Source organism: Spinacia oleracea, chromosome 5 (genome assembly GCF_020520425.1).
Source record: "Spinacia oleracea cultivar Varoflay chromosome 5, BTI_SOV_V1, whole genome shotgun sequence".
Lineage (NCBI taxonomy): Eukaryota > Viridiplantae > Streptophyta > Magnoliopsida > Caryophyllales > Amaranthaceae > Spinacia > Spinacia oleracea.
The window spans coordinates 13,220,274-13,234,159 of record NC_079491.1 but is presented as its reverse complement, the minus strand read 5'-3'; the positions used below and the strand labels follow the sequence as shown (position 1 = coordinate 13,234,159).

General features: G+C 39.6%; 1 protein-coding gene and 1 pseudogene across 1 annotated transcript; one reads left to right on the top strand and one right to left on the bottom strand.

Annotated features, from left to right (window-relative positions):
* The first annotated feature begins 4,728 nt into the window (after window positions 1-4,728).
* LOC110776913 (probable serine/threonine-protein kinase WNK5) lies at window positions 4,729-6,324 on the top strand. The gene has a single exon (XM_021981487.1). The coding sequence runs from the start codon at window positions 4,729-4,731 to the stop codon at window positions 6,322-6,324; it is 1,596 nt and encodes a 531-aa protein (XP_021837179.1).
* A 523-nt stretch (window positions 6,325-6,847) lies between these two features.
* LOC110776915 (protein DETOXIFICATION 16-like) lies at window positions 6,848-8,276 on the bottom strand (annotated as a pseudogene).
* Window positions 8,277-13,886: the final 5,610 nt, after the last annotated feature.

The following is a 13,886-nucleotide window of genomic DNA, read 5'->3' as shown; positions in this document are numbered from 1 at the left end:
GGAATTGTGGATGTACTGTTTTGTTTTCGATCACTTTCTTTATTAAACACAATTAAACTTGTTCAAAGTGTCGATATTTGATCTACCAACTCTTTTGTTTTATACTAGTCGTAGAGTCGTAGTCTTAGAGTCGTAGCCACCACCCCAACCCGATTGGTAGAATTGTAGTATCCCTCCACCCCACTTTGTGATGAGTCTATGGAGACTTTTCATACGACAGTATTAGGATTGGACGGTGTAGTAATTTATATTGGTGGCGGATTTAAGAAATATTTTATATACTCATATGATGATTTCATGATTAAGTAAATATATTTTTTTATTATTAATGTAATAAATTGACTAAAATATCATCAAAAAATATTTTTTAAATTATTATGCGGCATGCTGAATATATTAACTATTTCCATAATTTTTAACCAAATATTTTTTTACATACATAAACCGTAAATAAAAAAGGTTAGAAATAAAATAAAAAATACAGTACATATTTTTTAGGAAAAAAGTTTTTGGCGGGAAGTATAATTTAATAGATAGAGTATTACATATTTATATGCTTAATATGGAAATTTGACTAAAATATTCGATATGATTAGTACGCTACTTTGATCAAAATATTCATATTTGGTGTTAGAATCCAACCTTCCTTTACTTGTATTTCTCTTTTCTATTGCTTTCTAGGATCTTTCTAATAGTTTTCTAGGCTTTAGAGAGAATTATTATGTTACTGTAATTCCAGTGTTCACTTGCAAGTTTTATCTAATTCAAAACAAACCTCTATGAGGGGTATGAACCAATACCTCTCATCAGAATTGCCTTTGCTTAATCATTTGCGTTGTTGTTAGCCTTTATAGATATTGTGTTGTCACATGTTTTTAAGCTTTCCAAGACCCATCAAAGTTCCTCGCAAAATAGAAACACTCTCGTCGTCGGTCCCGCTTGTGCCTGCTGTTCGCACACAAGCGCCCCGATCGACCCTCGCTCTTGTCGCCAATAGGCAAGAGTGCCCATTCTAAAGCAAACACCCGCTAGTTCCCCGTGCCTTGAGCTTCACTTTCCGCACAAGGCTTGCGCCCTTGCCGCCCCATAGGCAAGAGCGCGCCGCACGATCCGGTGTCAAAACACTCGGACCGTGACACTTGGTATGCTAATTTGACCAAAATACTGAGTAAATATGTTTTCCATTATTGATAAACCGACATAACTAAAATATTGCCAAATATTTTTTAGCAAATTATTATTACGTGGTATTATAATCCAATTTTTTCATATATAAACAATTTATAAAAAATATAGAAAAAACAGATAAAAAAAATAAAGTGCATATATTTTTTACTCCCTCCGTATTTTATTAGGAGTCACACTTCAATTTTTAGTAACTTTTCTATCCCACATTCTAATTATTTAATATATCTAATTTTTTTTCTAGAGACCACCACTACAATAATTCCCTCTTTACTTTGATTAAAATACTTTTTTCACATCTTTTTTTCTATTGTTTTTATTAGTCCCTTCCCTCCTACCCTACTTTATTATTTTTATTAGATTTAACTCTCGTTCTTTAATATGCATACCATACCGGTCACCTTGTGACTCCCAGTACAACACAAAAGTAGTAGGAAAAGAGGTTTCCACGAAAAAAATTGCAAAAAAAAAAATGGCACGGGTCATGTGATGGGAAGAGAACGAGCAAGTAGGCAAGAGGCTAAGGTACAAGTGTTTGCAGTCCAGAAGACAACATGCCCAAGGGCCCAAAGGCCCACAGCCACCACAAGAGAGAAACATTGAAACTCGAACATGGGACGTAGTCACGTAGATACTAAGGTGAGATGCTCATTAATTATTCATCAACTAAGCTAGGATGATGTTATTTTGGAGACCGATTGCCAATCATTGATTACTAGACTTTCGAAAGGTGTAATCTACCTATCTGATCTTGATGGAGTGTTGGGAGATATTTTGGATTTGTGTAGTTGTTTCAAGTCTGTTAATTGGAGTCATATTAAAAGGGATGGCATTGTGTCGCTCATCACCTTGCTAAGCTAGTTTCATTTGGAGTCGAACAAGTATGTGAAAATCATTATCCTACTGGAATCGCTCCGTATGTATTGATGGACACCTTGTCCTTAAATTAATATACTAGCTTAATTTTTCCCTAAAAAAAAAAAAAAAACTAAGCTAGGATTAATAAGAGCATCTCTATTGGTAGGCTAATTTGATAATTAGCTTGTTATGCCACATAAGATTTCAAGCTATTAATTTAAGGATTAATTTGTACTCCAATGGCTAGCAACTAGCTTGTTATTTAAATTGGTCTCACTTGTCCCACTTGTCAATTAATAATTTGGCAATTTTTGAGAGCTAGTTGTCAAGCAAATTAGCTTGTTTAAGCTAATTTGCTTGGCCAAGCTAATTTATTACTCTCACTCCAATAGTTTAGCTATTAGCTTAAAAATTTTATAAATTTCAAGCTAGTCCCTAGCTACAACCATTGGAGATGCTCTAAGATAACCAGAAGCCGCTTGGATCGTTGTCTGGTTTATCGACAACCGCTGATCGATCCGCATAGTAAGAGGAAGAGAAGGGTTGCTTCTTATAACATGTACGTACGTTTTTGTTGAAGGTAAGCTTAAATCCTCGGTCAAGAGCAACTTCAAGTGGATTAAGATTAACAACTTTACTACTTGTTCCGGGGTTAAAACGATGGTAGGAGCGTCCTTGATATCTTGAGTTTCGGTCACGTACGGTGCCTGCAAGATGAACTCCGGGCTAAGGGGGGGTCCCCGAGGCGGAGCCTCCAACGCTCAAGTCTGTACAATTAATGTATAAAATGAGGTGTTTAGGGGAGAGAGAGAGTAGGGTGGCTTCTCTAGGGTTAGAGAATGACCCTTTTACCTTGCCCTTTGAGGGGTATATATAGTGCCTTGTTGGGCCTTTCAGGCCTTGTAAATGATATTGGGCTTGAGTGAATTTTATTGGCTTTTGAGTTAAAATGGTGAGCCCATTTTAACACTCCAACACTACTGATCCAAACTATCATGCTTATAAGGATTCGATCATCTAGTACTATATACTAAAAGAGACACCAGGAATGACACGTGTCAATTCCTGGTGCGATTTTTTCCCGCCAAAAATCACTTTCCCAAAAAAGTGTATCTATTTTATTTTATTTTTATTCTCTACCTTTTTTTATTAACTATTTATGTATGGAAACAAAATTAAGTTTATAAATTATGGAAATAATAGCTACAACGTAATAATATTATTCTAAATTAGTAATATTTTAGTCAAATCGCTATGTTAATAATAGAAAAATATATCACTCAATTATTTGGATCAAATTACCATATTAACATTTTAAATATGCATATTAGATGAATAAATTTAAACGAGTATGTTAAAAATGTTATAACTATGCAGTAGTCTGGGTGATATTCAGTTAAATGTTTTGTGAAAAACTTGTCAAAATCCGTGCGTGCACGGGATCTAATCTAGTAAGACTATAATATCGAGTTGGCGATCCAAATTAATTAGTTAAAGATATGCCTTATGTATATATTAATATTATATACAATCTAGTTTACTACTCTATAGCATTTCTCATGTTGGTATTCTGGTTAATTGATTTTTTTTGTTATTTTATTAGGCTGTTCATTGAAACGATGGGACTCATTAGAGGAGTAAAAGGGGGAAAAAATCCATGTTTTTTAATAAATGAAAAATAAAATAGAGGACTCATACCACTCTAACTTTTCTTTAAAATTCCATGTTATTAAATAGTACTCCGTTTATAGATTACAACAAAGTAAATATTTTGTATATAAAAAAAAAGTGAGGTTTTAATAAAACAAATAACAAATGGAAGCCAAAATGCGTATATCTAGGGCTCGAAACTGTGACCATATGTTAAAAGAAATCGTAAGCAACCCCTTCATCACTAAAGCACCAATATATTTGTGTTGTTTTATGTAGAGTATTATTATAACTATAAAGTGTAGGTTCTTTTTTAAACAAAAACATTTTTTTTTGGTTTTTTTTTGGGGGAGGAGAGTGGGGGCACATGCACGTGGTGCTGCATGCACCCCCTGGTCATCCAGGAGGTTGTTTTTTCGCATATCAGATATGTGTGGAAACACACATATCAGCTAAAAGACAAATAACTAAAAGACAAAATAGGAAGTACCATTCTGTAAAAAAAAGTACCATTCTGTAAAAAAAAAGTACCATTATGTAAAAAAAAGTATCATTCTGTTAAAAAAAGTACCATTTTTATTTCAAAAAGTACCATTTAATTTCTTTTTTGTCCGTTTTCCTATTTTGTCTTTTGCTATGATATGTATTTGCAAGCACATATCTGATATCCGAAAATACTTCCTCGGTCATCCAGTGCATGAGTGCAACTGTGCAAGTATATATTTTGAAACAAAAATCAAGAAAGGGCATTTCTGTTTCTTGATAACCGACTCAAGGGTTTGGAGCACTACTATAAAACTACCAAACCAAAACGGATAACTAATCCGTTTGAATACCTTGCCTCACAAGTAACCCAACTGTTATTCCATCAAACATACTTTTCTCTTCAGAATTATCCTTCTTTCTTAATCGCATTCAAGAAAACACCCATCAGTGTTGATACATTTCTAGTAGTTCATCACAAACCAATTACCTGCATCATCCTTATTTGACTAAACTCCTTTTCTGATTCTGTTTTTCTGTTAATTAGTAATAATGTTTTCTAGTGAAGAATTAGAGATTGCCGAGATAGATCCGGGAAGGCAATACGTAAGGTACACTGACACCATAGGATTAGGCGGTTGGAAAAAAGTTTTCAAGGGGTTTGATAGGGCTACTGGCAGGGAGATTGCATGGTCTAAGATCAATATAACAGATAATAAATTAAAGAAAAGGAGCGAATATATTCAAGGTTTGTGTGAAGAAGCTCGTCTTTTAATGTCTTTAAATCATGAGAACATTGTAAAGTGCCACCATTATTGGGTTGATGAAGAGGTTAGTATCCTTAATATGATTACTGAACTTTGCAGTTCAGGGGATCTAGGGCAGTACATCAAGAAACATGTTCATCATAACACAGAAATCATCAAGAATTGGTGCAGACAGATTTTGAGTGGGTTGAATCATCTTCACACTCGCAGTCCGATGATTATTCATGGTGATCTTAAGGATGACAACATCTTTATTAGTGGAGATTCTGGTATTGTTAAAATCGGAGATTTGGGTCTTGCCAAGAAACTTGAACGAGGGTGTTTCTTGACTGAATCGAAACCTGTTGGTAGACTACAGTTCTTGGCACCAGAGTATCTTGATGGAAATTATAATGAGCTGGTTGATATACATTCTTTCGGGATGACAGTACTACAGATGATCACTCGGGAAGAAGACATTTACTGTGAATGGAGAAATCTGGATACGCTTACTGAAAAGATTAAGGAGGGTGTAATGCCTATCGCGTTAAGCGAAGTGAGAGACCCTGAAGTTAAGCGGTTCATTGAGAGGTGTCTTGTTCCTGCATCTGTTAGACCTTCTGCAAGTCAACTATTGCAGGACCCGTTTCTTGCATTGAGTGTTTCTGGAATTACATCAACACCAAATACCAATTCTGGGGTTGTAGAACAACTGGATCTTCAGAATGCTGAGAACCCTTCTGGTGTTGAATCTGGTGAGGAAGTGCCTTCTATCAAGATTCAACATGGGGATAAGATTTTTGAATTGAAAGGGAGTCTTAAGGGCAAAATGATGCCGTTTACCTTCACGTTTACAAATATAAATCTTGCATATCAGGAACGCAGCTTTTGGTATGACTTCTCACTGGAAACTGATACAATTAATAAAGTTGTGGAGAATATGGATACATATTTTGGGTGGACAATTGAAGATTCTGCTGTGGCTAATTGGATTATGCAAAAACTATTAGGAGGTCTTCTGGCTGACTTAATAGAACAAATGGATCTTCTGAATTTGTTTGCTGGTGTAAAGAAATTGGAAGTAGTCAAGCAAATTGATGGTAAGGATAAGAAATTCAAGTTGAAAGGGAAGATGAAGGACAATGAAACGATATCCATGACCCTCAAGATCACTGATTCTGGAGGTAGTGTACTACATCATAAAGTTTGTTCTGATTTCTTATTCGAAGAACAAACAGTTGAGGAATTTGTGGAGGAACATTGGGAAGTGGGAGTAGGTACACTTGCCTTGTCAACTGAAGATGTTACACTGATTGCTAAGCTGATCGAACAAACTTATCAGATACTGACGAAACAACCTAGTTGCTTTGGGAAGCTGTCATTCCTTTGCAGGAAGTTCTAGGTCCAAACTTATCAGATACTTCAGTAGAATATGACATTTCTTTCTACTTCTTTTATGTCAGAATACACTACATGTTCTGAAAATTCTGAATAACCATACTTAATTAGTGAGTTAGAGTAACATCCCAGCCTGTTTTTGAGTAGCAATTCAGTAATTGGAGATCATTCTTTACTATTACTGTTGTTTTTTGTCGAAATCATTAAGTCCAATCCATGATTGTAAGTAGCTTTGAGAAATAAATAAATAAAAGCAAAGTTTATGTCATTTCTTTGTGGAGAAGGAAACAATTTTTTTGCTGCAGTTTGTCAGATTGAGTCCCTAATATTTTTATCTTATAACTGACAGTATCCTACATCTTAAAACTTGATCTTTTAGTCTGTATAATCGTTTCTTTGTGGAAACAAGAATTAGACCATCAAGTCACTTAACAGCGCACTAAAATGGTTAGGAAACTGCAAATATCTGCCTTTCATAGTTCATCATCATAGTCTTCTGAGTAGTTTCTTTGCAGAAGACCTAACTCTTAATGCGCGATATCTGTCTCAGAATTGTGAACTCTAGCTAAAGCCTTTGTACCCTCTTTTTCCCAATTCGTGCACAAAATTACTATAACAAGCACTATAACTTCAACTGATAGTCCACATATAATTCCTAACCAAAGTCCAATGCCGCGCATATGGCAAACAAAAGCAAAAAGCACAGCACAAGGAACAGCCACAAGGTAATAAGCTCCAAGATTGATAAAAGAACACATCTTTTGCCACCCACAACCTCTAGCAGCTCCAGAAAGTGCACATTGAAACCCATCTAAGAAGTCAGATACTGCAAGCAGAAACATCATCTTGGCAACATATCTAACCACTTCCTCTTCATTACTATACAGCCTTCCCCAAACATGGCGTACCAAAATAGTAATTACACCCACCAGTAAACCCTCTGAAATAGAAATAGCTCCCATGACAAAGAGAGCTAAACGGGCTGCTTTTGGACGTCCTGCACCAAGCTCATTCGATACCCTTGTGCTAACAGCACCACCAAGGCCAATAGATATCATGTAAACCATCCAACACGTATTAAGGCTAATGGATAAAACAGAAGTCTCAAGCTGTGGCTTTGGAAGAAGACCTGCAAGAAGCACAACCATCTCAAACGACCAATACTCAAGACAAATCATAACAGCTGAAGGAACCGCGAGTTTCAGAAATTTCCAAGTATCCTCAAATGCTTCCTTTGAGAAACCAACCCAAGTCCTCATCCAAACACTTGAAAACCTCACATAAACAGCTAAAAAAATGAAATTAATCCAATATGATATAACATTTGCCAATGCAGCCCCTTTGATCCCAAGTCCAAGCTTAAAAACAAGCCCCCAACAAACACCAACATGTAAAATCGCGGTAAATCCAGAAGTTATCACCATTGGATAAACAATACACTGAGTCTGTAAAAACCTAGTAAGACACTGAAGCAACCCATAAGCAAAAAGACTAGGAATCATCCATATATTAAAAGTGCCTGCACCCTTTGCAATGTCATGATCTTGGTGTAAAACAATAAATATTTCAGTAGTGTAATACCAAACAACAGACAAAGGAATGCTAAATACTAGTAATATTATCATGGCTCGTTGAGTATACAAACCCAGTTTTTCATACTGTTTGGCACCGTATGACTGTCCGCATCCCTAATAAGACGTAGAAACCGGTAACGGAAGCGAAAGAGTTGGCTAATGATGCACTTGAGAGAGATAATTCATCAAGATGTCCTACAAACATGATTGAAATTATTTGAATGCAGAATTGGAAAATTGTTACCAATATTAAGGGGGCTGCTAACGATATTTGCTTCTTTGCTTCGTTTATAACTTCGGCTTTGCTAGTGAAATACCCCATTGGACCTTCTTCTTCTGTTTGATTCTCCATAGGTTCTTCTCTTGAATGTTCAACCTCCATTGTTATTCTCCAAGGTTTTTTCTCAAGGTTTTTGCACCAAGGCTATATAAGTTGGTAATGTAATTTGTTCCGGGTGTGGAATGAGAACAGCTGACTGTGGGATACTGGATTCCTGTCGAGATTGCCGGTTGATATCTGCACAACAGAATGGATTAACTAGCCTCGGGGGTGGTTCGAGGATCCCCCTCCGATGCTTAAGTAAGATTACTGAGAGATTAAGAGATGATTAAGAGATGATTAGAGAGTAAGAAAGAAGTGTGTTTAAGTGTTTGTGTCCCTCATAGCAATAAATGAGGTGCTCCTTATATAGACCAATCCAAGGGTACGATCTGGTAGGTCCCTTGTGGTTAGATAGCGACCTGTTGATAGTGACCCTTGGTTGGTTGTCTTCATGATAATGCCGGTAGGTTGTCTTGCAAATAATGCCGGTAGAGGATATTTACCTAAGATGACCAGATTACCTGCAGGTTAAGTTTACATACGGGGAGTTCTGCCGGTACCAGGTGGTGCCGGTAGGACACCCCGTACAACTAGCCCCCTCAGAGTAAGCGCATATATGACAATTGTTGCGCTTGCTCTGAGTTTAATGGGAAAAAATAAGTATTATTTTGATACCTGGTGGTACAACTAGCCCCCTCAGAGTGAAGCGCGGGCGCTGACTGTGTTGCGAGTGTTTCTAAGAAAAGACCGCGAACAGTTTGTCGACTGCCTTCGCTCTGAATGAAGAACTTTGTTGCTAGGTCCTTTGGAAAAAAGATTTTGACGACTAGCCCCCTTGTAAAAGGTTTGGACGACTAGCCCCCTTGTAAAAGGTTTGGACGACTAGCCCCCTTGAAAAAAGATTTTGATGACTAGCCCCCTTGTAAAAGGTTTGGACGACTAGCCCCCTTGTAAAAGGTTTGGACGACTAGCCCCCTTGTAAAAGGTTTGGATGACTAGCCCCCTTGAAAAAAGATTTTGATGACTAGCCCCCTTGTAAAAGGTTTGGACGACTAGCTCCCTTGAAAAAAGATTTTGACGACTAGCCCCCCTGTAAAAGGTTTGGACGACTAGCCCCCTTGTAAAAGGTTTGGACGACTAGCCCCCTTGTAAAAAGATTTTGATGACTAGCCCCCTTGAAAAAAGATTTGGACGACTAGCCCCCTTGAAAAAGGTTTGGACGACTAGCCACCTTGGGAATACTTCAGATGACTAGCCACTTTTCGAATTTTTTCCCTACAAGTGGCGGGAGATTGCTAGCCACGTTCCTCCACGTGGCCTTCATCCTGTGCCTCATTTTTTGTGCTTATTTTGGGCCGTTGATTTCAATCGTAACTGTCTCTTCAACTGCTCGACTTAAGGGGCATGACCTTTCACATCCCCCCTCTTTGACCTATAAGACCCCAAAACTTCTTCGAGAATTTACTTTTTCAACCATTTTTACTTCCTTTGAATTTTCGATTTCTCTCTCTTCCCTTGCGGTTTTGCGTTGAACTCCGTTGCTGTTTTACCAAGTCTTTGCTGTTGTGGTGATTTGTACTTGCTAAGGTTACTAGCCTCTTTTCCTTTCGTTGCTGAATTCTGGGTTTTCCTTCCCCTCTCTTATCTTTGTGGTTGATTTTTCTTTGTTTCTGTGTTTTTTGTAGGTTTTTTCTGTGTTTCTCTTTGACGTGGTTCATTGTATTTCAAACTTCAGAAAACTCGTAGGTATCCCCCCCTCTTTTCTGCTCCTCTTTGATTTCTTAGCTTTTGCTTTTCTTTGTTGTGTTTCACTTTTTACTACCCGCCGCCTCGAAAATGACCAAAACTTTTGGCGGGGACAATCCTTCTTCTCAACCTTCTAGGTTTTCTGGTTGGAGTGTTCCTCGAGAGAGTAATTGTAGTTGGGCCGGGGAGGAGCCGTACTTTCAATCTAATTTAAGACGGACCGCCATTCGCGAGGTGTATGACGAGGGTTTGAGTCAGGCTGAGAGAGAGCGTTGCTTTGCCCTACATCAACTGCGGTCTCGAATGATAAGGGAAATGCAATCTCATGAACGCCCTACTCCGGCTACCGAGGCCGCTTTAGATGTCTCCCCTATTTCAGTGCGATATCACATTCGCTCTTATCGGGAATTTTTGGATTCCGCCGGTAGTGGCCATGGGCAGTATGGAACTAATACTGGCAACTTCGGTGTTTCTTTTGGTCAGGCTGATAGGATGGCACCAGAACAACCGGCTAGCACTAGCGGTCGCCGCCCTGGTAAAGAGCCTGCTACTGACGACGTTGATATGGCTATTGGGGAATATTCTGATGGTGATTCCATTTTTGAGGATTCCACCGGTAAGGGTGTTGACGAACACAGAAGTGGTGATGGCGATGAAGCCGGCGTGTCTGGTAGAGACGGTATGGAAACCAACGATGAGGGTATGGAAGCCAACGATGAGGGTATTGGCTCAGATGATGATGACCCTGCCGATATTATAGTGACTGAAGTTCTTGCGGATGAGGCTAAGGAGCAGCCTTATTTTACCGACGACGCCACGGACGTTCACAGGAAAGAAGAGCTTCCCCCTTTAGAGACTCTTCCTCGCACAACAAAGATTTTGACGACATGGCGCGAGTTGATTATTAAGAAGAATCATGTAGTACATGGGGGGGTTTTTCTTGGCTTACCGGCTGAATATAAGTTGGTAGTGCCGGCTGAAGGTGCTACCATTTTTTATTGCCCTCCCGGCCATATTGCTGTTTATGCGAAGCATTTTGATTTTGGGCTTCGCTTTCCTTTGCATCCTTTCGTTGAGAAGATATTTCGCGCCTGGAATGTCTGTCTGGCCCAGGTTACACCTACTACTATCAGAACCGTTATTTCTTTCGTCTGGCTGTGTCTGTTTAAGCAATGGCCGCTGACATTAAATTTATTCAAGCGGTTGCTGTGGCTAAAGAAGGACGGTGAGACAGGCTGGATGTCGGCCTATAGTGCAACAAAAAGGAAGACTGTGCATCCTCCTCTGTCGAGTTGTAAAGACTGGCAGGATCGTTTTTATTTTGTTCAAGTTCCCGACAATTTTCTTCTTCGGCGGACTTTTACCAAACCTAGGCCTCGAATGGAGCAGTATAACCAGCGTGGTTTGGGCCGTCGGGAAAGAAAAGCATTTGATTATTTAGAGTGCGACATTCTTGATGTCGGCCTCAGCAAAAAGCAGGCTGTAAATAGAAATTGGCTTCCTAATGCCTATTATATTTTGGGTAGCCAACCGTTGTCTGCTGTCGGCTTATGCAATACTCATTGCTTTGGTAAACACACCATTAGTTGATTTGCCCGGCTGAAAATACTCATTTTTTTCCTTTATTTTGTGCAAGTGTCTTTCCGGTATTAATTCCTTTGTCGTCTTTTTCAGGTACGAAAACCTTGGATGGAGAACTTCTTGGTTTTGACGAGAATTGGAGACCTGTGTGCACGCAGCCTCCTCAACCTAAAGCTAAATACGACACAATATCAACGTATTCGACACGAGCTTCCTCTCGTCGCTCTACTACCACTGTTGCAAAGAATCGTGTGAGTGCCGCCTGCAAATCCAAATCCTCCTCTGTCGTTGTTTCTCAAGCTCCGCCTTCATCCACAATGCAATCCAATCCAACAGGCCGAGGTGGAACCCGCCGAAAAAGGTCGTCTCTTAATTCCAGTCGGTCTAATCCGACTAAGAGGGCAAGGGCCACCGGTGAGGATGATGCTTTCGCCGATGTCGAGGCAAATGAGCCGGTCTTGGAGTCTGCTGCCAAGAAAACTACTGATACCACCCTTCAGGCGCAGCCGTCTCCACAAGCTTCTCTTGAGATTTTGGACGAGGGTCCTGTCGGCGGTTTTATTGAGGACTTCCACCGCCAAGCTACTTCTGCTGCTGTTACCGGTGGTAATTCTAGTATGCCTCCTGTCAGTCGCAGCGAGAATAAGTCTGGGGATTCTAGGCTGAATTATCACCTACCCCTCCGCACCGGTGGTTGGATCGAGGATACTCCTTTCAAGATTCCACCGCAAATGAAGTCATGGTTCGAGACTCCTGGCGGCGAACCTACCGACCAGTTTTATCCCACCATTGACCTGTTGTGTGGGGAGTCGGTGGCTACTGATTCAGCTAAGGACGGTGGTGACTTAGGCTACCGTGCCTTTAAAGATTTGATAACGCCTGCTGACAGGCCACAAGGTCAGATTGATGCCCCTGCTGCTCAACACTTTAATGACCTCTACAAGGTATGTTATCTTGTTTTTTGTTTTTGTGTATACATTTATTATACGCATATATTTTTTATTTGCAATATGTTTTTTCGGTTGAGAGCTATTTTGATTCCCTTCCTTGTTTTATATTCAGGCCGTTCAGTCCAGCATGGATTTGTACTATGTTTATCGCTGGAACCAGCTGCAGCTGACTCATAATAACATTGATATGGCCGACTTGAGGAAGCGGGCTGAGGATGCTGAGTCTTTGCTGGAAGACAGCAAGAAGAAGTTGGATGCTGCGGCTTCTGATTTGGAGGCGGCTAATAAACGGCTCAAGGATATTGAGCCTAGGCTGCAGGCTGAGGCTGAGAGAGCAGACGGTTTGGATCAACGGCTGGCAAGTATTAATGCGAGCTTGCCGGGAGTAAGGAAATCTGCCGCCAAGAAAGCCGTTGATAAACTTCTTCAGTCTGACTGGTTTAACGACATTCTGACTTTGCGCCATAACGGCGGTTGGTGTGCTGCGCATCGGGTCGTTTGCCATGTGAAGAAGCTGGACGAGGATGGCTGGCAAGAGTTTGAAGATGGCTATGAGGAGAAAGAGCTGTATAAGGTTGCAACCGGCTTTGAGCCTCAGGAGCTACCCGAGGCGGTGATTTGCAATGCTAATCAGAGGACCCTGCCTCCTTTGGATGTTCCGGAAGCAGCATATTGGTCTGATGATGAGCATGCCGTTTGACGGTTTCGGCAGTCATCACCTCCCTCCTCTTGCGGATCTTCTTCTTTTCCCAGCCGGCCTCATACTTGTTATGATTTTTATTTTTATTTTGGCGGCTGGCTTTTGATTTTTGGCAAATGCTGTTAGGGCACTTTAATGTTGATGTAATTTTAATTTATAACATCGTATTATTGTGGCGGTGTTGGTTTTATTCGGCATCCCTTTGTGCCTTGTTATCAGCTAATCACTTCGCAAGTTTTTTGGGTGATGGCTGTCGGTTTTTCGTGTATTTCCTTTTGTGGCCATGTATTTATAACAAGTAATTTTTTGATTTCATATTTACTTCATTTTGCGTATGATACTTCCAATTATGCCGGTATTACTATCTTGCCAGCTTGTTGAATGTTATATTTCGAAATGAATGTTCCTTCTACTGATATGATTTGTTTAACTTGTTGAATGTTATGCTTCACAATGGAGTGCCCCTTAAAGGCATTTATTTTTCCCAAAGTTACTAATTACATCAACATTATTATGGACTGCTACGCTTCACAGTAAAGTGCCCAAACGGCATTTATTTTATTTACTGTTACTGATCACATCCATACACTTCGTTGAATGCTACGCTTCACAATGGAGTGCCCCTTAACGGCATTTATTTTCTCCAAAGCTACTAATCACAACAACTTTATTGTGGACTGCTACGCTTCACAG